This window comes from Herpailurus yagouaroundi, unplaced genomic scaffold (assembly GCF_014898765.1).
Source record: "Herpailurus yagouaroundi ecotype Mexico unplaced genomic scaffold, PumYag 139, whole genome shotgun sequence".
Lineage (NCBI taxonomy): Eukaryota > Metazoa > Chordata > Mammalia > Carnivora > Felidae > Herpailurus > Herpailurus yagouaroundi.
The window spans coordinates 32,037,125-32,056,919 of NW_024412394.1; the positions used below are offsets into that span (position 1 = coordinate 32,037,125).

The 19,795-nt window shown below is 39.2% G+C and overlaps 1 protein-coding gene and 1 long non-coding RNA gene across 2 annotated transcripts in view; one reads left to right on the forward strand and one right to left on the reverse strand.

The window, feature by feature from the left end:
* Nucleotides 1-19,795, reverse strand: part of COL9A1 (collagen type IX alpha 1 chain) — an 87,455-nt gene that overhangs the window by 2,002 nt on the left and 65,658 nt on the right. Inside the window, exons 34-37 of the mRNA XM_040473873.1 lie at nt 15,889-16,035; nt 15,611-15,665; nt 13,808-13,996; nt 7,297-7,374 (exon numbers count right to left, since the gene is read on the reverse strand). Coding sequence (XP_040329807.1) covers nt 7,297-7,374; nt 13,808-13,996; nt 15,611-15,665; nt 15,889-16,035 — 469 coding nt within the window. The remainder of the gene's footprint in view (nt 1-7,296; nt 7,375-13,807; nt 13,997-15,610; nt 15,666-15,888; nt 16,036-19,795) is intronic.
* Nucleotides 2,210-19,539, forward strand: LOC121029646 (uncharacterized). The gene is made up of 3 exons (XR_005789820.1): nt 2,210-2,634; nt 3,633-3,735; nt 18,957-19,539. It is a non-coding gene; the product is annotated as an uncharacterized LOC121029646 (long non-coding RNA).

The window sequence follows — 19,795 nt, forward strand, 5'->3', positions numbered from 1 at the left end:
TCTCATACTCTTAGCACAAAGGTGGCGGTAAGAAATCTGTGTAAGACAAATTGTATACACCATGATGATATAGTTCTATAGAGCTCCTCTTACCTCAGCCATTCAGCCTAGATGGTGAGCATGTTCAATTACACATTTGCTTAGGTTAAGGCAGTTTCCTTCTTTCTCAGTGGTTTTAGTTCTCTTTTTCTATTTTAGTGGTCTTATTAATATATGTCTTGTATTGGTCTTATTATAGTGGTCTGGTCTTATTAAGTGTTCTTATTACATGTATCTCACATACTTTTAGAAAGAAGGTAGATATCTTATTTTACATATAAGATCTCATTCTTCCTGTGATATTTACAATTAGATCTACACAAAGCAAAATTATAGGACAACACTTTTTATTTTTTTAGATTTTTTTTAAGTAATCTTTACAAACAATGTAGGGCCCGAACTTACAACCCTGAAATCAATAGTCATACACTCAACCAACTGAGCCATCCAGGTGCCCCAGGACAAAACATTAAGAGAATAATTATCTTTGATTCTATCCATCTCCAGGCTGTAGATAAACAGAGATGTAAGTAATTTCCCTTAATTTATCCCATAAGCTTCCATTCGACTATATTCAGTTGTAATGAAGCAGATGATTACGTTTCCCTCTAAAGACAAGGCCCCTGAGAACATTTTTCTCTAATCAACAGCACCTATAAATACGGCTTTAGCAGGGCCTGTTCAGGTCTCATGACACAGGTTGCTGTTCAACATTGTTCTTTTAAGCTTTAAAAGGCCAGACAGACGTGCATAAAAAGGGTAATTCTCATACGCCTTATCATGGAGACATACCAGGTCGGCCTTAACAAAATCAAATCAAGATTAAGAGGAGAAAATGCCCAGAGGAGAGGTCACAAACCAAAAGACCACAGGAGGAGCAAAACAGGTAATACAGATCAGGTGGGCAAACATGGGATCGCCCAAAATGAGCCAACCCCTGTTTTTGTAAACAGTCCTGTTAGAACAGGGCCATAGTCATCTGTTTTGTATTGCCTCTGGCTGCTCTTACACTACCAAGGGCAGAGCTGTAGGGCTGCCACAGAGACCACATGGCCCACAAATCCCCAAAATCTGGCCCTTTACAAAAAAAGTTTGCTGACCTTTAAGGTAGTAAAGAAATGGTCCTAGATTAAGAAACACCCTGGTGGGGCGCCTTGGTGGCTCAGTCCTTGGTTTCTGCTCGGTTCATGATCTCACGGTTCGTGGGTTCAAGCCCCGCATGGGCTCTGAGCTGTCAGTGTGGAGCCTGCTTGAGATTCTCTCTCTCTGTCCCTCCCACACACTCTCTCTCTCTCTCTCAAAATAAATAAACTAAAAAAAAACAAAAACAAAAAAACAACACCCTGCTGTCTTTAGGAGAAGACATAACACAAATGTAATGAAAACTGGTGACCGCTATTCCACATCAGTTTTAGGGAGGAAACAGGGAGGACTGCGGCCTGTTGTGAATGGCAGAACGGTGCCCCCCGCAGTTTGCTCCAGCCAACAGCTGCCCTAAGGGAAGGTGGGCCAGCAGAACCTCTGATCATTGTCAAGGGAAGCTAGAGGCTGAGTTTTTTAATAAACACCTCTCAATTTCTAAATATTAGCAACTAATCCAAATTTTTAACATTTGTAGAGCCAGTCTCCTGCCTAAAATCTTAAATGTAAGGGGATTTATTCTCTACTATTCAACCATATTAGAAAGCAGAAGGAAAGCTTTTTTTAGATTTTCATATTATACTTCCCCATTTCTACACATCGCAGGAGAGGCTTTTTCACTTGCTGCATTTATTCCAGATTCCTGCTAATCCTTTGAAAAAGAGTTGCTAAGGCCATCCTGTGTATCCTTGATTTATTTTATGTAAAGCACATCCAGTCCAATTCTCCCTCGGGCAAATACAGCAATTTACCCGTTGAGGCTTTGGATGTCATCTTTGTCATTCTGACCATCATCACCATCAACACTTACACAACGCTCCCGCTTTACCATGGCCCTGAACTGTGCTCGTTATTGATCCCATTTTCCTCTGTGTGAAGTGAGAGTTAAGAAGGCATGGGGCGCCTGGGTGGCTCAGTTGGACTTCGACTCAGGTCCGGTCATGATCTCACAGCTCGTGAGTTCAAGCCCCACTTAGGGCTTTGTGCTGACAGCTCAGAGCCTGGAGCCTACATTCTGTGTCTCCCTCTCTCTCTGCCCCTCCCTCACACTCTGTCTCTCTGTCTCTCTCTCTCTTAAAAATAAACATTAAAAAAAAATTTTTTTAAGGCTAAATAACTGTCCATCATCACACAGCTAGAGGGCGTCAGAACTAGAAGCAAGGGCCCTTAACCACTACTCAATCTGAGAGTATTTCCATACCTATTGAGCCGCTAATGCTGCGTGTGCGTGCATGCATAATAGTGCGCGTGCGTGGGCACGTGCCTGCGTGTGGGGTTTGGGGTTTAATGAGCCTGAATTAACCGGGAAGTAAAAGCGGCACCACAACCAAGAGTTAGTATTGATTCTTCTGGAGCTCTAACTATCAAAAGAAACTAAAGATATTTTTTCTGAGGTTTTGTCCTGTAAAACTGGCCAGAGGAAAAAAATCAGGCTTCACAAATTGTCAGTTTCTGGTGAGTCCTGACGCTGGGTATTTACTCTCCAAGGTTCTTGGTGTTGTTTAGGAGCGTAATTTTGGGGTGATACAATGTCACAGTCCAAATCATTCAAGAAGTCTAGCAGCTACATTAGCGAATATCTATAAACTACCCTTCAGCTCCTCAGAAAACAGATCTGAAGTGTTCTCATTCTGCTTTGTCTACCTCATGGGTGTGTTGGCTGCACTAACTGGCTAATGATTACATAGTTTTCTGAAATTTCAAGGACCTATAAAAATGTTACTGCCAAACATTTCGTTTTTAAAAATGAATGTCATTCTCTGTGCGAACACTAGAGGGTAGCCATGTTACATTGATGGAGGCCAGTCCCTGCTGGAACATTCTGAAGGATCTGCTGCAGGCTGCAAAGTGAAAATGACTGTGTATAAAGGCCTTTAGGAAAGGGGGTGGGGGGGGGAACCCTGCAAGTAATTTTCAGCATTAATTTGGTGACTTATCCACGGGTTATGTAAAATGTGTGTTCCAGGGACTTTCTTACATATCCACCTTATGCTGAGCTTGCATTTGTGGTGTTTGACAAAGCATATATGTTTAAGGAATTGGCATAAAACGGTTTGTTTATAGAAGATCCCCATAGCCAGATAAAACAGCTGCAGTAATGGAAATAGGATAAATGGCTACTGCTAAACAAGCCTAAACCGAGTGTGCCCTTGGTTTGGAGTTTTGGGTTTTTTTTTTCCACTCAGTGTTCACAAGCAAAGCTCACCTATGTGCAGCTTTACATAAGAAACCTGAATAGCCCAGTTGCCTAGTGTGACCTAGTGTGCCTAGGTAGAAGCCAGCTCTACCCTCCTCTCCTCATCCAAAAAGGGAAAGCATCGCAGCTCACAAGCCACATTCCTGGTGGTCACATACATATGATTCCTTATTTAACTTGTTTCTTTCCCTCATGAGTTTGAATGCACAGAAGAGATCAGGACCTAATATTAACTATTTTCCCTTAAAACCCCCAGAGTGTCGAGGAATTGGTCCCAAGTGGGCAAGTTTGGTGGCAGCAGGCATAGAGAGTTACTCTTAATGAGACAACCCAATCAAGCAATACCACAAAGGCCTCTGGTAAGAAACTGAAGGTGGGCATGGGGGTTGGGGGCATCTAAAGTCCCAGGGATCTCTAATCACCGCTCTGTGAGAGAGGCAGAAAAGAAATCAAGACACTATGTGGTTATGAAACATGGCGAAGTTATATGGCTAGCGTGGCAAAGGCAAGCTAATCCCATTACTAGGCAGCCAGTGCATCATTTTGTCCAGTACATGAACCTGGACACAGAAGGTATGAATATTTGCCTCTGTGACTTATTAGCTGACAGACCTTTGTCAGAGCAGGTGACCTCTGTAAGTCTGCATTTCCTCAAATAGAAACAGAGGAATAACAAAATAATGACAGCTAAATTTGCAAAATGCTTGCCATATGCCAGGCGCTGTTGTAAGTGTTTCACGTGTAGTAACATGTACACAGATCCTCCTGAGTAACTCTATAGGGTAGATGTGGTTCTCAGCCTTGGGATGCAGCAGAGAACTGAAGCGCTAAGAGGCAGAGTCGCCAAAAATAAGTGGAAGAGCAGTGCATACACCTGGGCGTTTGGCTCCAGAGCCACCCTTCTTAAATACCTGTTCTGCCTACCTCTGGCTGGGAGAAACAAACTGGATGATTTATAGGTACTTTTTAAAGAACCGAGCACCACAGCCAGCATGATAGCATGACAGTTACAATAATGACCTATGGTCCATATCAGGCAGTGTACCATTACAACCCCAAAGGGCCGTGTAATAATCAGTGCCAAACAGATACGGAGAGGAGAAAAGAACTAAAACTGTCCATAAAGCATAAAGGAATTCTGATTACTGATAGATAATTAATGTGTTAGTTGTATTTTTTTCAAATATATCACATATGTTTGCACCAGGAAGAATGATCAAGTGAACGTTTTCCACTCAGGAGGATTTAAGTCTCCAATCCAACAATAGGGATAACCAAGAAGGTTGCAGGATATCCTGTTCTACAGGCTCTTTCTTTTAGGCTCCAGACAAGTCCCTGCACAGAGTCCTACTGGAAGTTCCTCCAGACCTCCACATACTAGTAATAGTCCTGTTACTATTATGTTTGTGAGAGACCAGAAACCACGTTCCTAATCACATTCCAGGCTCTGCCAGGGAAGTTAAAGGTCCCAGCCTCTCAGCGGACAGTGAACAAGTGCAATAATTTACTGTGAACCAGTACTTTCATTTATGATTTGGAGTCAAACTCACCCAAGGTCAGAAAACTAGTAAGTGACAGAGTCAAGATTTGAACCCAGGATGTCTAAATCGTGGAGCTCCAAACAGGAGCTCCTACTCAGAAGCTCCAAGTACTAGCTTTAGGGGAAAAATGACCCTAAAAGCTCTTGTTCAGGGACTAATGGATTCAAGAAATTGTTAGCTAAGTATATTCATAGTGTAGACAAGAGAGTGTGAGCTGACCTAAAAACCAAAGCAGCCAGCTGGTGCCTCAGTGACTGGGGCAAACATAAACCCTTCGTGCCTGTGTGCTAGAGCACTTGGAAAACTGCATGCTTTTGAAAGGTAGCCTCAGCTTTTAAAAAATAATCTGAAACCCAGATTTTTCACTAAATAATGTCATATATCCTCTTAATAGAAATGTAACAAAGGCATATACAAAGAAAGACCAGATTTCAGAATGGTACCAGGAAGGAAGGGGCAAGGACTGGCAAAAGGCAGAGGAAAGGGAAAAGGACAGGTTTAGGGGTCTTAAAATAGTGATCCCACGGAATTTTTTAACAAATTATATTTAAGTTTTAAACCCAAGAACAGCTATAACAAATTAATTTTTTTCACAAGGAGGACAAGATGAGGACCAGTCAGCGGTCAGTGCTGCCAGTGGTGAGCCTGTCCTGCCTTAACCAACCTGCCCACACACCAATGTCTGATGTACTAAGAAGCAAATCACGGAAGCCCCTTTCTGGTAGAGCAGTGGCCCCGGAGCCATTTACATTTACATGTAAATCCTCGCAGTCAGATTCAGCAGCTCTGGGTGGGGTGCTGCATGTGGGCAGAAACGTGTCCCCTCATGACAGCCTGGGACACTATACATACAGAGCTGGTTTTCCTTCAATCTTCCCATTTTAAACTTAAAACATGGCTTATCAACAGATTTTTTGAAAGTAAGAGTCACCAGAAATGATCATATATTTCTGATAAAGGAAAATCTTGCCAAGGGTGCAAGTTGCTGGTCCAAGAACCGTTATGTGGTTTGTCAACAAAATGGGAGAAGGAGAAACTGAGGCAATCCTGTAATATATAGATAATTAAGTACATTGTAATGATATTTTTATCAGCTCTAAACTACCTATTGCTGCCACTGATAAAGGAGGAAAGCACTCAGAAAATTCCATTTCCCTTTCCTCTTGTAAACATCCATCAATGAATACAGACTTTATCATACACTAAAATCTTCTTCTCTTGGTCTCCTGTAGCTTCGACCAGATTTTCTTTCCTTTTCCAATCACGAAAATTTATCAATTTGTGAAAGCATCTTGACAGACTCATGAATCGCAGGGTTAGTAAAGCAGTGAGCTATCTCCAAATGTATTCATATTTAAAAAAAAAATTTTTTTAATGAGAAAGCAGTGATGTTTTTGGCTGCAATTAGAGCCATGATTGAACATGGAAGCCTCTGTCAGAATTAGAAAATCAGCATTTCTTTTTCTAAATTTCTCTAAACCAAGTTTTCCAAATCCACCGAAGGAGTGTGGGCCACCCTTTTCTGCACAGCCTCTCACCCTGCCTCTCCTCAGCTCCAGGGTCCAGCGCTGGGGGCCTTCCTTAGCCACTGCCTCAGCAGCTATGAGTTTGCTGGGAGGCTCCAGGTCACTCATGCTCTCAAACCCAACTGACTTCTCCTGCTATGCTGCTTCTGTGGTTGGGCTTCTAAGTCATTTCCCAGTGGATGAGTATGTGGCAGCCTGGACTGTGGGGACAGAGTAGCCAGTGTGCAAAGAGAGAACAGACGCCCAGTGAGAGAATCCAGGCTCTTCACACAGAGGTGACTTTGTTACCTCAGCCAGCACAGCTGTGATATGTGGCTTGTGCATGGCTCTTTGTGACTATAGGAGTTGGAATGTTCAGGTTTATTTTTTTTGGATATGGATTTCTGGAGGGTCTGGATGTTTGAAACAGGAGCTTTTAAAAGAAAATTTCAGTTACTCCCTGTGCAACATGAATAGTTTGAAAACTTAAAAACTTTTTTGTTGCTCTTTTTGGTTAAAAAATAAACAAAACTATCAACGAGGCTAAAAGTGGATAGGACCTCATTCATTCAGAATTTTCTAATAAGTGCACTGTGGCTGGACCTTGACACAATTTTTTTAAAAAAACATCTGTTCAAGAAATTAATATTTTAAGCCCTGACATATGTTTTCTCATGAGGAACACAGACAGGCATGATTTATAGATCATTTAACTCTTCATTAAAGTTGGTCTTGAAAAATCTGTGCTGGCCATTATTGAGAATTACATGATATGCTTAAGTAATCAAAGAGCAATTCTTTAAAATATTTTCCAATTCAGACTGCCCACTTGCTACCAATTCCTCAACCTCATGCTGCCATATAACACACTTACCTGGGAGACCCGTAGCTCCGGGCAAGCCCTTAGGACCTCTTCCTGGAGGGCCACGTTCCCCCCTTTCTCCCAAGTCACCTGCATTTCATTAGAGAAATCTTATGTTTCTGTATGTTTATAAAAAGAAAGTTCCATATTTTTAAACTTTAAGCAAACCCAAAATTGAGTCAATTAACTATATTAAGAGATCCAAGTGGGGGGAAAGCCAATGACCATATTCATAGATGCTGAAAAGACATAGGACAAAATAAAATATGCATTCCTGATACAACATTCAGTAAAATAAGAATCGATGGTTACTTCCCTGACCTGATAAAATATATCTGCCTCAACCCAAAAGCTAGCATCATGCTTACAGGGAAACACGAGAAGCAGTCCCACTACAGACAAAACATTATAGAGATGCGTACTTTATCACTATTAATTGTCATTTGCTTTGAGAGTCAAAAATATCCCTATTTTCAGGTGATATAAGTGTACATCTTAAATCCTTGAAAATCAACTCAAAATCTACTACAAACAATGAGAGAATTCAGTAAAATAGCAAAGCACAAAATTAATATATGAAAATTAGTAGTTTTTACATTTACAAACAACCAGAAATAAGAGGTAATGAAAAAAGATCCCATTTAAAACAGCAATTAAATTAATAACTAGGAATATATTTAATCAGAAATATGCAAATCCAACAAAAAATTAACATCTCTAAAGGATACAAAAGGACTGACAACTGTTCTTAGGTGGAATGACATCATCACAAAAAGGTATGAGTTCTCCCTAAGCTGAAGTTTCATCATGATCTCAATAAAAAGATATTTTTAACCAGAAAAGAGGATTCTGAAGTTTGTACAGAAAAACACATAAGCCAAAGTAGCCACAAAACTCCAAAAAGAAAAGCAACATGAAGGGAATTAATCCTACCACATATTATGCCAATTAAAATGGTGTGGTACTGGTACTTGAATAGATAGACCAGTGAAACAGCCCCCAAACAGGCTCCAATACATATAAGAATTTGTTTTGTAATAAATGTGCCATCTTAAGGTGGGAAATAGTCAAACAAGTCAATAAGTGGTTTTGGAAAAAGTGGGTAGCCAACTGGAAAAAAAAATAAAGTCGAATCTGTTCCTCACAACATGATCTAGGATAAGTTACAAATGGATCAAATATTTAAATGTAATTTAAGAACCAGAAGAAAATAAGGAGAATTATTTTATAACCTCAGATTTGAGTTGGCTTTACTGTCATGATTCAGAATATGAAGGGTTCCTAAAAACAATAAAAAAGGTCAACAACAATAAAAAATGATAATATATAAGCAAGGAAGTCATTAAAAGGAAAAAAATAGCTCTGAAATATATGGAAAATTATCTGACATCACTCTCACAACAAAATAAATGGAAATTAAAAATAACAAGAAAGCTACTTTGAACTATAAGATCAGCACAAATTCCAAAGTTTAATTAAACATATATATACTAGCAAGTCTGTGGAAAAATACATTATTACTTATTGCCAATAAGACTGTGAATTGAGGCAGTTTCTTGGAATATCTATCAATATTACAAATGGTAGTACCATTTTACCTAGCAATTCCACTTCTAGGAATTTATCTTAGAAGTACAGAGGTTATGTTGTATTTGTACAAAAATGAAATACACAGTGATAGTCACTGCAGCCTTGCTATCATGGTAGAAGATTAGAAACTAACTGTCCATGAAATGGTTAAATACACTATGGTACTTCCATAGAATGGCATACTATGCAGCTATGAAGAAGAATCAGGAAGCTCTTTGAAATGATCTCAAGACATAATTGTTCAATGAAAAAAATCAAGGTTCAGATCACTACCAAAGGATAATATGACTTGCCTCTAAAAAGATGTAGGGAAGTATATAATCATATATTGCACCTTATCACTGATAAGGATATGTAGGAAACTAATAAAAGGGATTACCCAATGGGAAGAATAAAGGAAACTAAGCAGATGGGAGACAGGGGTAGGAGAAAAACTCTTCACTAAATATCTTTTAATATATTTTTAAATTCTCAAACAATATAAATTTAGTGTCACCAAAAATAAATTAATGAATTTTCAAAATTTAAAGTGTGCTGTCACAAGTGCCTACATTTCATTTGTGATTATTATTTATAGGGAAAATGCTTTGGACTGCAACCAACCACGTATATTTGCAAGACAGTTGATTGAATTTGGGGATTCAGCAGCCAGAAAACCAAGTTTCATTAATTATCCTGGCCCCTGCAGAGAAACCTAGAAACTTGGCCTCATTAACAAAGTGCCCTAATACCTTAGTCAACCGGTCCTAACTGACTTTTCCTGCTCCCCATAGAAGGCATTATTCTACTATATCACTGGTACAGTATTATATTATTATTCTACTACTCGCTCAGAAGAGGCAGTGGCATTTTGCAGTAAATTCTATATATAATCATTTTTCCAAACATTTGTGTCAGCTCAGCTTCATTCAGTATTGTGTCCCACTTATAATAATTTAAAAAACAAAAGCATGCATACCAAAATAGTAAAAAAAAATCTAATTATGAAGTGAATGTTTAGTCACCATACTTTGATTTTAGCTGTGAATGTCCTTGTATGAGTATTTTTATCATGAATCAACTGTATTTCAAAAACAATTTAAATTTATATAAATACCGTATAGGGATCTAGAGCTCAAGTTTAACTCACATTCACGTAAGCTCTTTTTTTATACTCATCATCAACATGGCCTTACTATATTAGGAAGATATGATAATTAGCCTTTTAAAAACTAAGAACTTAAGCGCTCTTGTTAACTTAGCAATTTAAATGTCATATCACTCTAATTCTGGTGGCTTGCAGTGAGAAAAGAGCCAATAAATGTGCCACATTTTCTGAAGATGTGAGATGAAGATTATAAATTAAAATGTAACTTCCACACAGATAGTGAAAGTTAAACACATTCTAGAGCGAAGCCACATCAACTTTAAAATGTCGCTTGCAAGGACTAAGACTGCGGTCTTCATCCTGATGCTGCCTTGCGGTTATTGGTCATAGAAAAACAATTTTTAGAGATGGGCTCTGAGACAGAGCCACACTGTGAGCTGCTGCTACTCCACGGCAAACCGTGTTGCAGCCCGGCTGTGTTATCCCTGGGGTTAATCCACTTCTTCAAACCCCGATCATGTCTCCTTTTGAGATGTATGAAAACCGGCTCAGGGAACTAAAGGTCTACCTTTAATAGCTAGCCTACTCTGTGGAAAAATATATATAAAGAGCTTGTAAAATAAGCTTTACATAAGGTAAGAAGGGAAACATGCACGGTAACAAGAAAAACAGCTCACTGTGAATAGAGCGGCTAACGTGGAAGAAATTCTCATTGCTCCAGAGCTGCTATTTATTTCATTTATTCGAAAGCCATAACTGATGCTCCAACTCCATGTGAACAGATTAATACTGAAAAAAGTGCTAGTCACAGTTACGACGTGTACTTTCTCAAGCCTTCATTTACATATTGACACATCTGTTTGACTCACACTAAAATATCTAAAAACATGTATATGGCCTTACTCCACAGGACTTAAAATTAATCCAAACCGGGAACATTTAAAAGTAGTACTGACAACATGGAAGATTAATTAATACTAAGCAAAGTGAACATAACGCCAATTAGAAGTCTCCATGTTTCTGCTTGAGTATGTATAAAATGTACATGCAGAAGGGGCCTTGGTCTTAACATGTTAGTGTAGTATCGCATAAAACATGCCAATGAAAACCCAAAAAATATGAACATGATTTAAGATTTGAGTATGATTTCAGGCATATTTCTACTAGCTCCCACTGAAAATGTTTCACTGTGTTTTGCAGAGTACTTTTTTAGGGAAAAATGCTTTTATTAAAGGCTTATCCTGAACTGCTAAAAGCTTTAGTAAAATTTATTTGTTCATTATTTATGTAGTAATATCCTTGGAAAAAGACTCTCAAAGTAATATGGCAGAGCAAGTCTCACTGTCCCTTCTTTATTAGTCATGGAAAGAAGGCAGCAGGTGACACTGAAATACATCTCTAATTAGCTGAACATTTAAATTTCAAATGGCGAAGTATTTGTTCTCAGGGAAAAACTGATCTGTAACCTTTGGCCAGTGGAACACTATATGTTTTTAATTAAATATTAGTGTTATACTGGATGTGATAGGACAAGAAAGGTCAAGTCCGGTTACCTGGAATCATACATTTCCAAATTCATGATAGCACGGCTGGATAAAATCTGAGGATAGTACTCCTTTCTTCCCATACCCCAAATTTCAAGAAAACTGACAGAAGATGCTGCTTTAAAGGAACCCAGTGACAATACAGGGATGGAAGGAGGGTGGGGAGAGAAAGTCCTTTAGAAAAAACAAAAGATTGTATCACTTCTAGAGTATAAACTATGTTGTAAATACTGAAGAAAAATTAGGGGGAAGTCCTTTATATGATCAAACTACGCTTAATGAATAAACTTAGTGCTAGAGACATTTTCCAGGTTCCAAATATAGAAATATATTTTTCTTCCCTTCAAAATAAAGTTTATCTGCTAGAGCCAACTCAGCCCAACCCAGCCATAATTCAGTGCTGCTAAGACCTTCCCAGAGAGCTTCCTGAACGTTTCACCTTTGTTTCCTGTGGCTCCCAGCCCTCACTGTACATTAAAATCACATGGGGAATATTTTTAAATCCTGCGGCTCAAACCTATTAAATCAGAATCTCTGAGAATGGGACCCAGCTGTGGGCAGTTTTTAAAGCTCCTCAGGTAATTCCGCTGTGCAACCCGGGCTGAGAAACACAACTTCAGGCAGACTCTACTAGCATAGTAAGTAAACAGACATTCTTATTTCTTAGAAAATAAGATGGAACTTGAGGGGAGTTCTCTTACTAATTCAAAATTAAGTTCTACCCCACATACACAGACTTCCTTTTGGCCAAAGAGAATAGGACTGTGATTTCTACAGCCCCTACAAGGTGTTTCCAGTAGGAAAATGGGTGACTGAACTACACCAGTGCATGTAGCAGCACAGGAATGAATCATCTGGAGGCTTGTTAGAACGCAGGCTGCTGGACCCCACCTCCAGAGTCTCTGATTGGATCAGTGGGGTTGGGGTGGGCTAGAGAGCTTGTATTGCAAAGGGGGTCCCTGGTGGTGCCGATGCTTCAGGGAGCACTCTTGCAGAACCACTGCTCTAAAGGAAACTTACAGGAAAGGCTGAGGAGTCATCTGTGGGCTCTGGTGCAGCTGAACCAACTAAGTCAACAATCCACCGGAGGCAGCAGAGTTCCTTGGAAATTATTAACAGAGTAAATGTGGCCTACCCACAGAGTACCCACTCATGAGTTCCTCAACCAACAGCTAAAAGCAGGACAAAGATGAATGACTATGTGATTCTTTCAAAGAAAATATTCAGTTCTCTTTAAGAAGAGCTCCGAGCTCTCTCCATATTTCATTTTGTCCAGCCCCTTGAAAGCTTGGAAATTGTGCCAGCCTTACAAGAGGTTCCAATTAGGGCTCATTTTTTCACATACAGCAGTGCACATGCCAAAAAAAAAACAAATCAAATATAATTAACAAAATTGTTCCAGCTGAAAGTGTAGTTAGCCAAATGCATCAGCAGTTCATTTATAGATCCAAAAAGGCAGCTTGCTTGCCCTCTGACCATTCACACCATAATATTTATCCCTAATTGGAACACCACCGTTGAAAGAAAAACAAGTCTGTCTCTGATTTCTGATGCCATGCCTTTCTGAAGCTTCCAAGAGAACCGTCGGTCACTCACCGTAAGACAGAAATTCCTGATTTTATTCAGCTCTCTCTGTAAATTATCCAGGGCACACACCCACGCAAGCTGACATACTTACTCACCTCAACCAGCAAACACCATCTGAGGCAACCAGTCCTTCTGCAGGTCCTGCTGAATACCTAACACACTCTCACAATCCTATATTTCTGCAAAATACTGATTTTAAAGGCTTAACTTGCTTTTAAATAAAAGGGGGAAGAAACAAACTTGTTCACCTTCCCTTAAATGTTAAAGAAGGGGAAAAAGTTAGATTATACCTCAGAGCTGGAAAAAATCCATCAGAACTAAATATCCAGTGTCACTTTTTAAAAGAAGAGGAAGGGAGCTTCAGTTCATGATGTAATTTGTCTTATGTCCAAACAAATTTCGTTACTTTAAGTAACGGATACAAACATTCTAAGGCTGGTTGCCATCTCAGAAGAACTCTACAAGGATTTTAGAGTCTCAAAACAAAAATTAAAAAAGCTGGTTGATCCTTTACAAGATCCTGTAAAATTTATTTTGGACTATGACTGAAGTACTAAAAATCAAGGGACCTTAATTCTAGTTTTTGGTCTACCGTTGTCATACAGCAAGGTCAAGAGGATGTCATATAATAGTTTTCTGATCTTGGAAAGATGTGTGAATACATCTGAAAAAGGACAGTGTATGTTCTTTTGTTCCACCTGGGCAAATGACTTACCTTTAGGCCCCCTCAAACCAAGAGCACCAGGGGGGCCTTTAATGCCTGGGAGGCCACGAAGTCCCATCTGGCCTGGGAAACCATTCTCTCCAGGAGGTCCTGGGGGACCAGGGGGTCCAGGCCTCCCAGGGAGGCCAGAGGCTCCTGAGTCCGGTCGCTTGAGACTAGCAGCCATCTCAGCAAGATGCTCTAAAAGATAATAAACAAAATAGCCCATAGAAGTCAGAAGCATGAAAGTGACTCAAATGATAAAAGGGGTATTTCAAGTGTCTTTTTTTCTAAATGTGTCCCCAGAGCTTCAAAATTGGTGGCGAGAAGTGAATAAAGTTGGATCATTTTTGCATGGACTTTCTGCCAAGAGGCTTCACTGGTGCTGTTTTATTCAGCTCTCCCTGGATATATTTGGTCTTGCTGTTTTGAGACAGGGGAGGAGGGGGGTGAGAAAAAAAAAAAAAAAAAAACACAGCAAGTCTTTCTGATGGGTATTGTGCTAAAAGGAAGAGTATGTCACCTGAGTCCTGGCTGGTTATCTGAAAAGCCAGGATGGGAAGAAAATGAGTTTCTTAACATAGGTAGAAGTGGATATCCAGAAGCTTTTGAAAAGGCAAGGACATTGTCCAGAATTAGCATTGAGACAGTAGTTGAGACCTAGCCCCACGTTTTAGTTTGAAGATACTGAGTAAGCTAAAATATCCTGAGCATTCACAACTTCTTTTAGATTCCCCTCTCAAAAGTTTTTTCATGCTTGGAATAGACAACAGACACTAAAAATAGCTTGCTTCCTGGGAATGTTCATAGTCTGTCTTAAAAATTAATAACTGTGGGCTTTTTCAGGAACCATTAAATAGATTAAGAATCATCCACTAAAATGATGAAGAATAAGAAATCTTTCCTATGAAAATACTCTATGGGAAGTATGCCAGTATAATGTTTTTTTTAAGGTGTGAAGGAGATTATGATTTGGAAACAAATTCCTAACCAACAATTTAAAATTATTTAAATGTGAACATTCTAGTTTGCCTTATGTAAAACTTAACATAAAATTATAATTTTTTGAGATATAATATATAAAATTGAAATATTCTTTTAAGATTAAGTGTCTGCAATGAAGAGACTTATATTGGTTTTCAAATGTAGAGTGACAATTTCATTCTGGGAAAGCTCTACAAGTCTACCAGACAAATTAGGCTATCTCATGAGCATACAAAAGAAGAGTATCGCGACAGAATTGGTTCCAACCAGAATAAGTTAATTATTTGTTAGAAGGCCTCCATGTTATAGGATCTCCCAAGTTTCTTTGTTCCCAGTTTCCTTTGCTATGTGACTTTAGAACTAGACCATTTCTGAAAGAGCTATGACAGACAACTGCTGTAGCCATAGATGAATTTAGACAAAGGTTAGCAAAGTAAAAATATATCACCATTTTAGTAAAATACTAGTTATTAATTTTCTACCTATGTTATACATGAGTAGAGATAATGTCCTTATGCTTCTTATGGGCATGAAGACTGTCAATTATTTCACATATAAGCTACACAAAGAGCCAAGGTCAGTGCCTTATACACTAAGTAGTAGGATGTTAAGGAGGGGGAAGGATACCTGAGAATTTGTGTTCCAAAAGGGGAAAAAAAGTGTGTGTGTGTGTGTGTGTGTGTGTGTGTGTGTGTGTGTGTGTGTAACCTTTTTATTTTTTTCAGGCTATAAGGTTTTGTGTGGCAACAAACTGGATAAAACAATATTAACATTATTCAAGATCTCCCACCTTTAAAGCAAACAAAAGTCAAGACATTATGATTTATTTACCTTGCATGACTCTCATGCAAACCTGCTTTATGTGCTGATCTGTTGGTGCTCTACCCTGGGACAGAAAAAAAAGACGGTTTGTAAACAGAACCATAAAGAAGACATTGTTAAATGGTAACCTGACCGACTCGGCAAGTGACCAGGTGGCAGGATTTACAAGAGAACCCACCCACACTGCTGAGGAGCTCCAGTCTGGGCCAGCCTGGCTCCCCACCCCCCTTCTGGTGCTGTGAGACTAAGTCTCCAACGGGAAACCCTGGGGACTGTCCGCCACTCACTGGAGGGCCCTGGATGCCAGGCAGGCCGGTGGCACCCTGCTCTCCCTGCACGCCTCGCGGTCCAGGTGGTCCTCGCGGTCCTTCCACTCCGGGAAGCCCCCGACTGCCTTCAGGCCCCCTCAAGCCAGGGTCCCCAGGGTTACCCACCTAGAACACAATGGCACGTTAAAAAACCAGGGCTATCCACAAGTAATGTTCTGCTTCGTGTTAATACAAGACTTACATGAAATTTGGAGTTTGCTTACATTTTATCTCCCAAGAGGTATTTGCTCAGAGGTTACAAATATGCTGCTCTGAGAATTCCAGTCTCTAAGAATTCCAGTCAAATAAAGCTTTTCAAAATCTTTCTTTTTGGTAGAGTTACTATTTCAAAATACTCATTGAAATAATATATTTAAAACCACATTTTTTTATACTTTAAGCCACTTCCTAAGAACAAGTTAGTTTTTAACAAGACTTATTCAATTTTTGGTCACAAAAAGGCCACTGACTTCCTACAAGACAGGTTACTTTGTATGTCAGCAATACAGAAAGCATAAAATAAACATATTTCCAAGAACGTAAATTATTTAGCTTTATAACATTCTGGAGAATTTAAAGAAGCCAAATGTATCCAGGAATTCTAAAATACTAACATTAACTAAATACATTTAAAATGCTGCACCTAACACGATACATTTAAAATGCTGGAACAAAAAAAAAAAATGAGTCCATAATTTATTGAAGTATTGAGGAAGCTAAAAATCTAAATACTAAAGAAGTTGAAAAATAAACTATTTCCTTAGCACAAAAGCATATAACAGTTTTTTTTTCTGAAAGCAGACCACTAAAAGCATTTTTTAAAGTTCCCATCTACAAGAACTGCTTTAAAAGAGACTAAACTAATTCACTGTTAAGTTCCCTGTGGTAGAGTTTATGGCATCGTAGTTAGTTACAATGTGCCATTGTTTACAGAATAAGAATGAGAAGATAAAAGGACAGAAGGCATTAAGGAATGCTAGTGCTCACTATAAAGTTCATAAAGCAACTTAACCCTGCTTCCTTTTCATATGCAACATTCACCTAGAAAGAGCCAACTTTTTTAAACCTTCAAACGTTGTAAGGAAGGGAGAAGGTGGTGAGGCAGGGCTTTCACTAGACACATCTGAATATAGCTCAGCAAGTGTGCCTTTTCCAATCTTTCTTTATGAAAAAATGATACTCATCTAAGTCAACCTGTCAGAATTGCTTCTATGATGAAATTATGGCTTAAAGACTTCCTGAAAGGCAGTGTCAGCAGAGAGAACTAAGGATGTGCTGTGGAGGGTTGGGAATTGTCAAATGACTACAGTGCAAAATTTTAACAGCTTCTAAAACTGCCCAGAGGAGAAGCCAAAGTGAGTCTGGAAGTGCACTAAAGAACTGGCAGGAAACAAAGGAAACCAACTCAGAGTCCATCATCTTGTTGACAATGTCCGAAATACTTCTGGAACAAGAGACAGGACATTTTGATGAAGAGATCAAGGGCCAACATGGCTAAGGCATCACAAGGGTCCTGGGTCTTTGGAAAGAATCCTTCAATTGAATAGTGGTATGCCAAAGTAGAAACTGGTGTACAGACTTCACCTACTTATCAGGTTGTCTATGCTGACATCACTGAGGAAGGTGAAGTGTGTCTGCTCATAATTATTTCCCTATTCTGGGACAACACACTTCAGCTGCATCAGTATTACATGGGTGGTGTCAGACAAGAGGGGTAGGAAGGGAGGTGATAAATCAAGAGTTAACTCCCAAATTTAAATGAGACTCATTTTGATCACTGCATTGTTCACTCACTTTTTCCTTTTATAACCAGAATTCTTACCATTGAACATTACTGATTATTTCTAAAGAGGGAAGTAGGATTTCTGTTTTTTTTTTATTAACTTGTTTTATTTTTTATTTTTTAAAATTTACATCCAAATTAGTTAGCATATAGTGAAACAATGATTTCAGGAGTAGATACCTTAGTGCCCCTTACCCGTTTAGCCCATCCCCCCTCCCACAACCCCTCCAGTAACCCTCAGTTTGTTCTCCATATTTATGAGTCTCTTCTGTTTTGTCCCCCTCCATGTTTTTATGTTATTTTTGTTTCCCTTCCCTTATGTTCATCTGTTTTGTCTCTTAAAGTCCTCATATGAGTGAAATCATATGATTTTTGTCTTTCTCTGACTAATTTCACTTAGCATAATACCCTCCAGTTCCATCCACGTAGTTGCAAATGGCAAGATTTCATTCTTTTTGATTGCACAGTAATACTCCATTATATATAAAAGCTTTTACCACATCTTCTTTATCCATTCATCCATCAATGGACATTTGGGCTGTTTCCATACTTTGGCTATTGTTGATGGTGCTGCTATAAACATGGGGGTGCATGTGTCCCTTCGAAACAGCACACCTGTATCCCGTGGATAAATGCCTAGTAGTGCAATTGCTGGGTCGTAGGGTAGTTCTATTTTTAGTTTTTTGAGGAGCCTCCATACTGTTTTCCAGAGTGGCTGCACCAGCTTGCATTCCCATGAAGTAGGATTTCTATTACGAAGTCCTACCAAGGTTTACTCTATGTTTTTGTCAATCGTAAGATATTTCTGTCAAAGATTCTTAGGCATAAAGATGTTACTTGAAGCTTGAGACTATCAATGGTGTTTAGAGGCAGTATGTAAACAGGTGACCTAATACTTTTTAATTCACGTGTATGTAAAGAGCCCAGAGCTGGCACTGTAACCAAGTCTGGGAGGGAGGGTCCTCTGGGGGAAAGTCTGGCTCAGGATGGGGCTAACTGCTTAGGCAGGAAGTAGGTGTTCTAAGGAAAGAGGAAGAGTGTTTCAGGCTAGGAGAACAGCACAAGGCATTACACAGCATGCCAAGCAAAAAGCACTGCAAACAGATGAACTTCCAGAGAGGTAAAGGTGAGGTTGGCAAGGCAGAGTCCACTTTATCCAAGACTTATATATTTTGCTCAATGTCTGATTTTATTCTACCAAATGTTATTCCTGAAGGGTTTATGCAGAGGAGGGATTAATAGTGGGCTTTATATTTTTATCTAGATGACACTGGCTGCTATGAGGATAATGTGTTGTACGGGACAGAGAACAGTGGAGATTCCAGAAACAGGAGGGACAAAAAGATAAACCAGAAGCTGGTGGTGGCGGCATTTGAGGTTAGAGTCTGAGCTTCATCTTTTCTCCTTATACTCTTTTAAATTTCTTTGTATTAGATGTGCATTCCTTTCAAACTAGCAAATCACCCCAGGTTTGCTGGTTTCTGTAACTGGTTCTACTAGTCTTGTTGTAATAATTGGTTCTATTATTGGTTCTATAATTCTGAATACATATAATCTCTAAGGACATCAGTTTAGTTTCTGTAAAATGATGAATGAGATGATCATTTTCTAGCTTTAATAATTGTTATATTTTCTTATGCATTATGACTTTGTTACTTCCCCAACTAGAACACACAGGAGATTGATAAAATTACTGAAATATTTGCAATCGTAAGACTGCCAATGAAATTTATTTATACTCTTGTCACCACAAAGGACAAGTCAGTCCTTTTAAAATGACCCATTTGGGGCGCCTGGGTGGCTCAGTCGGTTGAACGTCCAACTTCGGCTCAGGTCATGATCTCGTGGTTCACGGGTTGGAGACCCACATCGGGCTCTGTGCTGACAGCTCAGAGCCTGGAGCCTGCTTCAGATTCTGTGTCTCCCTGTCTCTCTGCCCCTCCACTGCTCATGCTCTGTCTCTCCTCTCTCTCTCTTTCAAAAGTAAATAAACATGAAAAAAATGACCCATTTGTGAAAGAAATTACCATGTATTCTCATTGAGCCACTTATGAAAAAAACTTCCTTCAGAGTAGTGAGTTCAAAAGGTAGATCCATTTACAT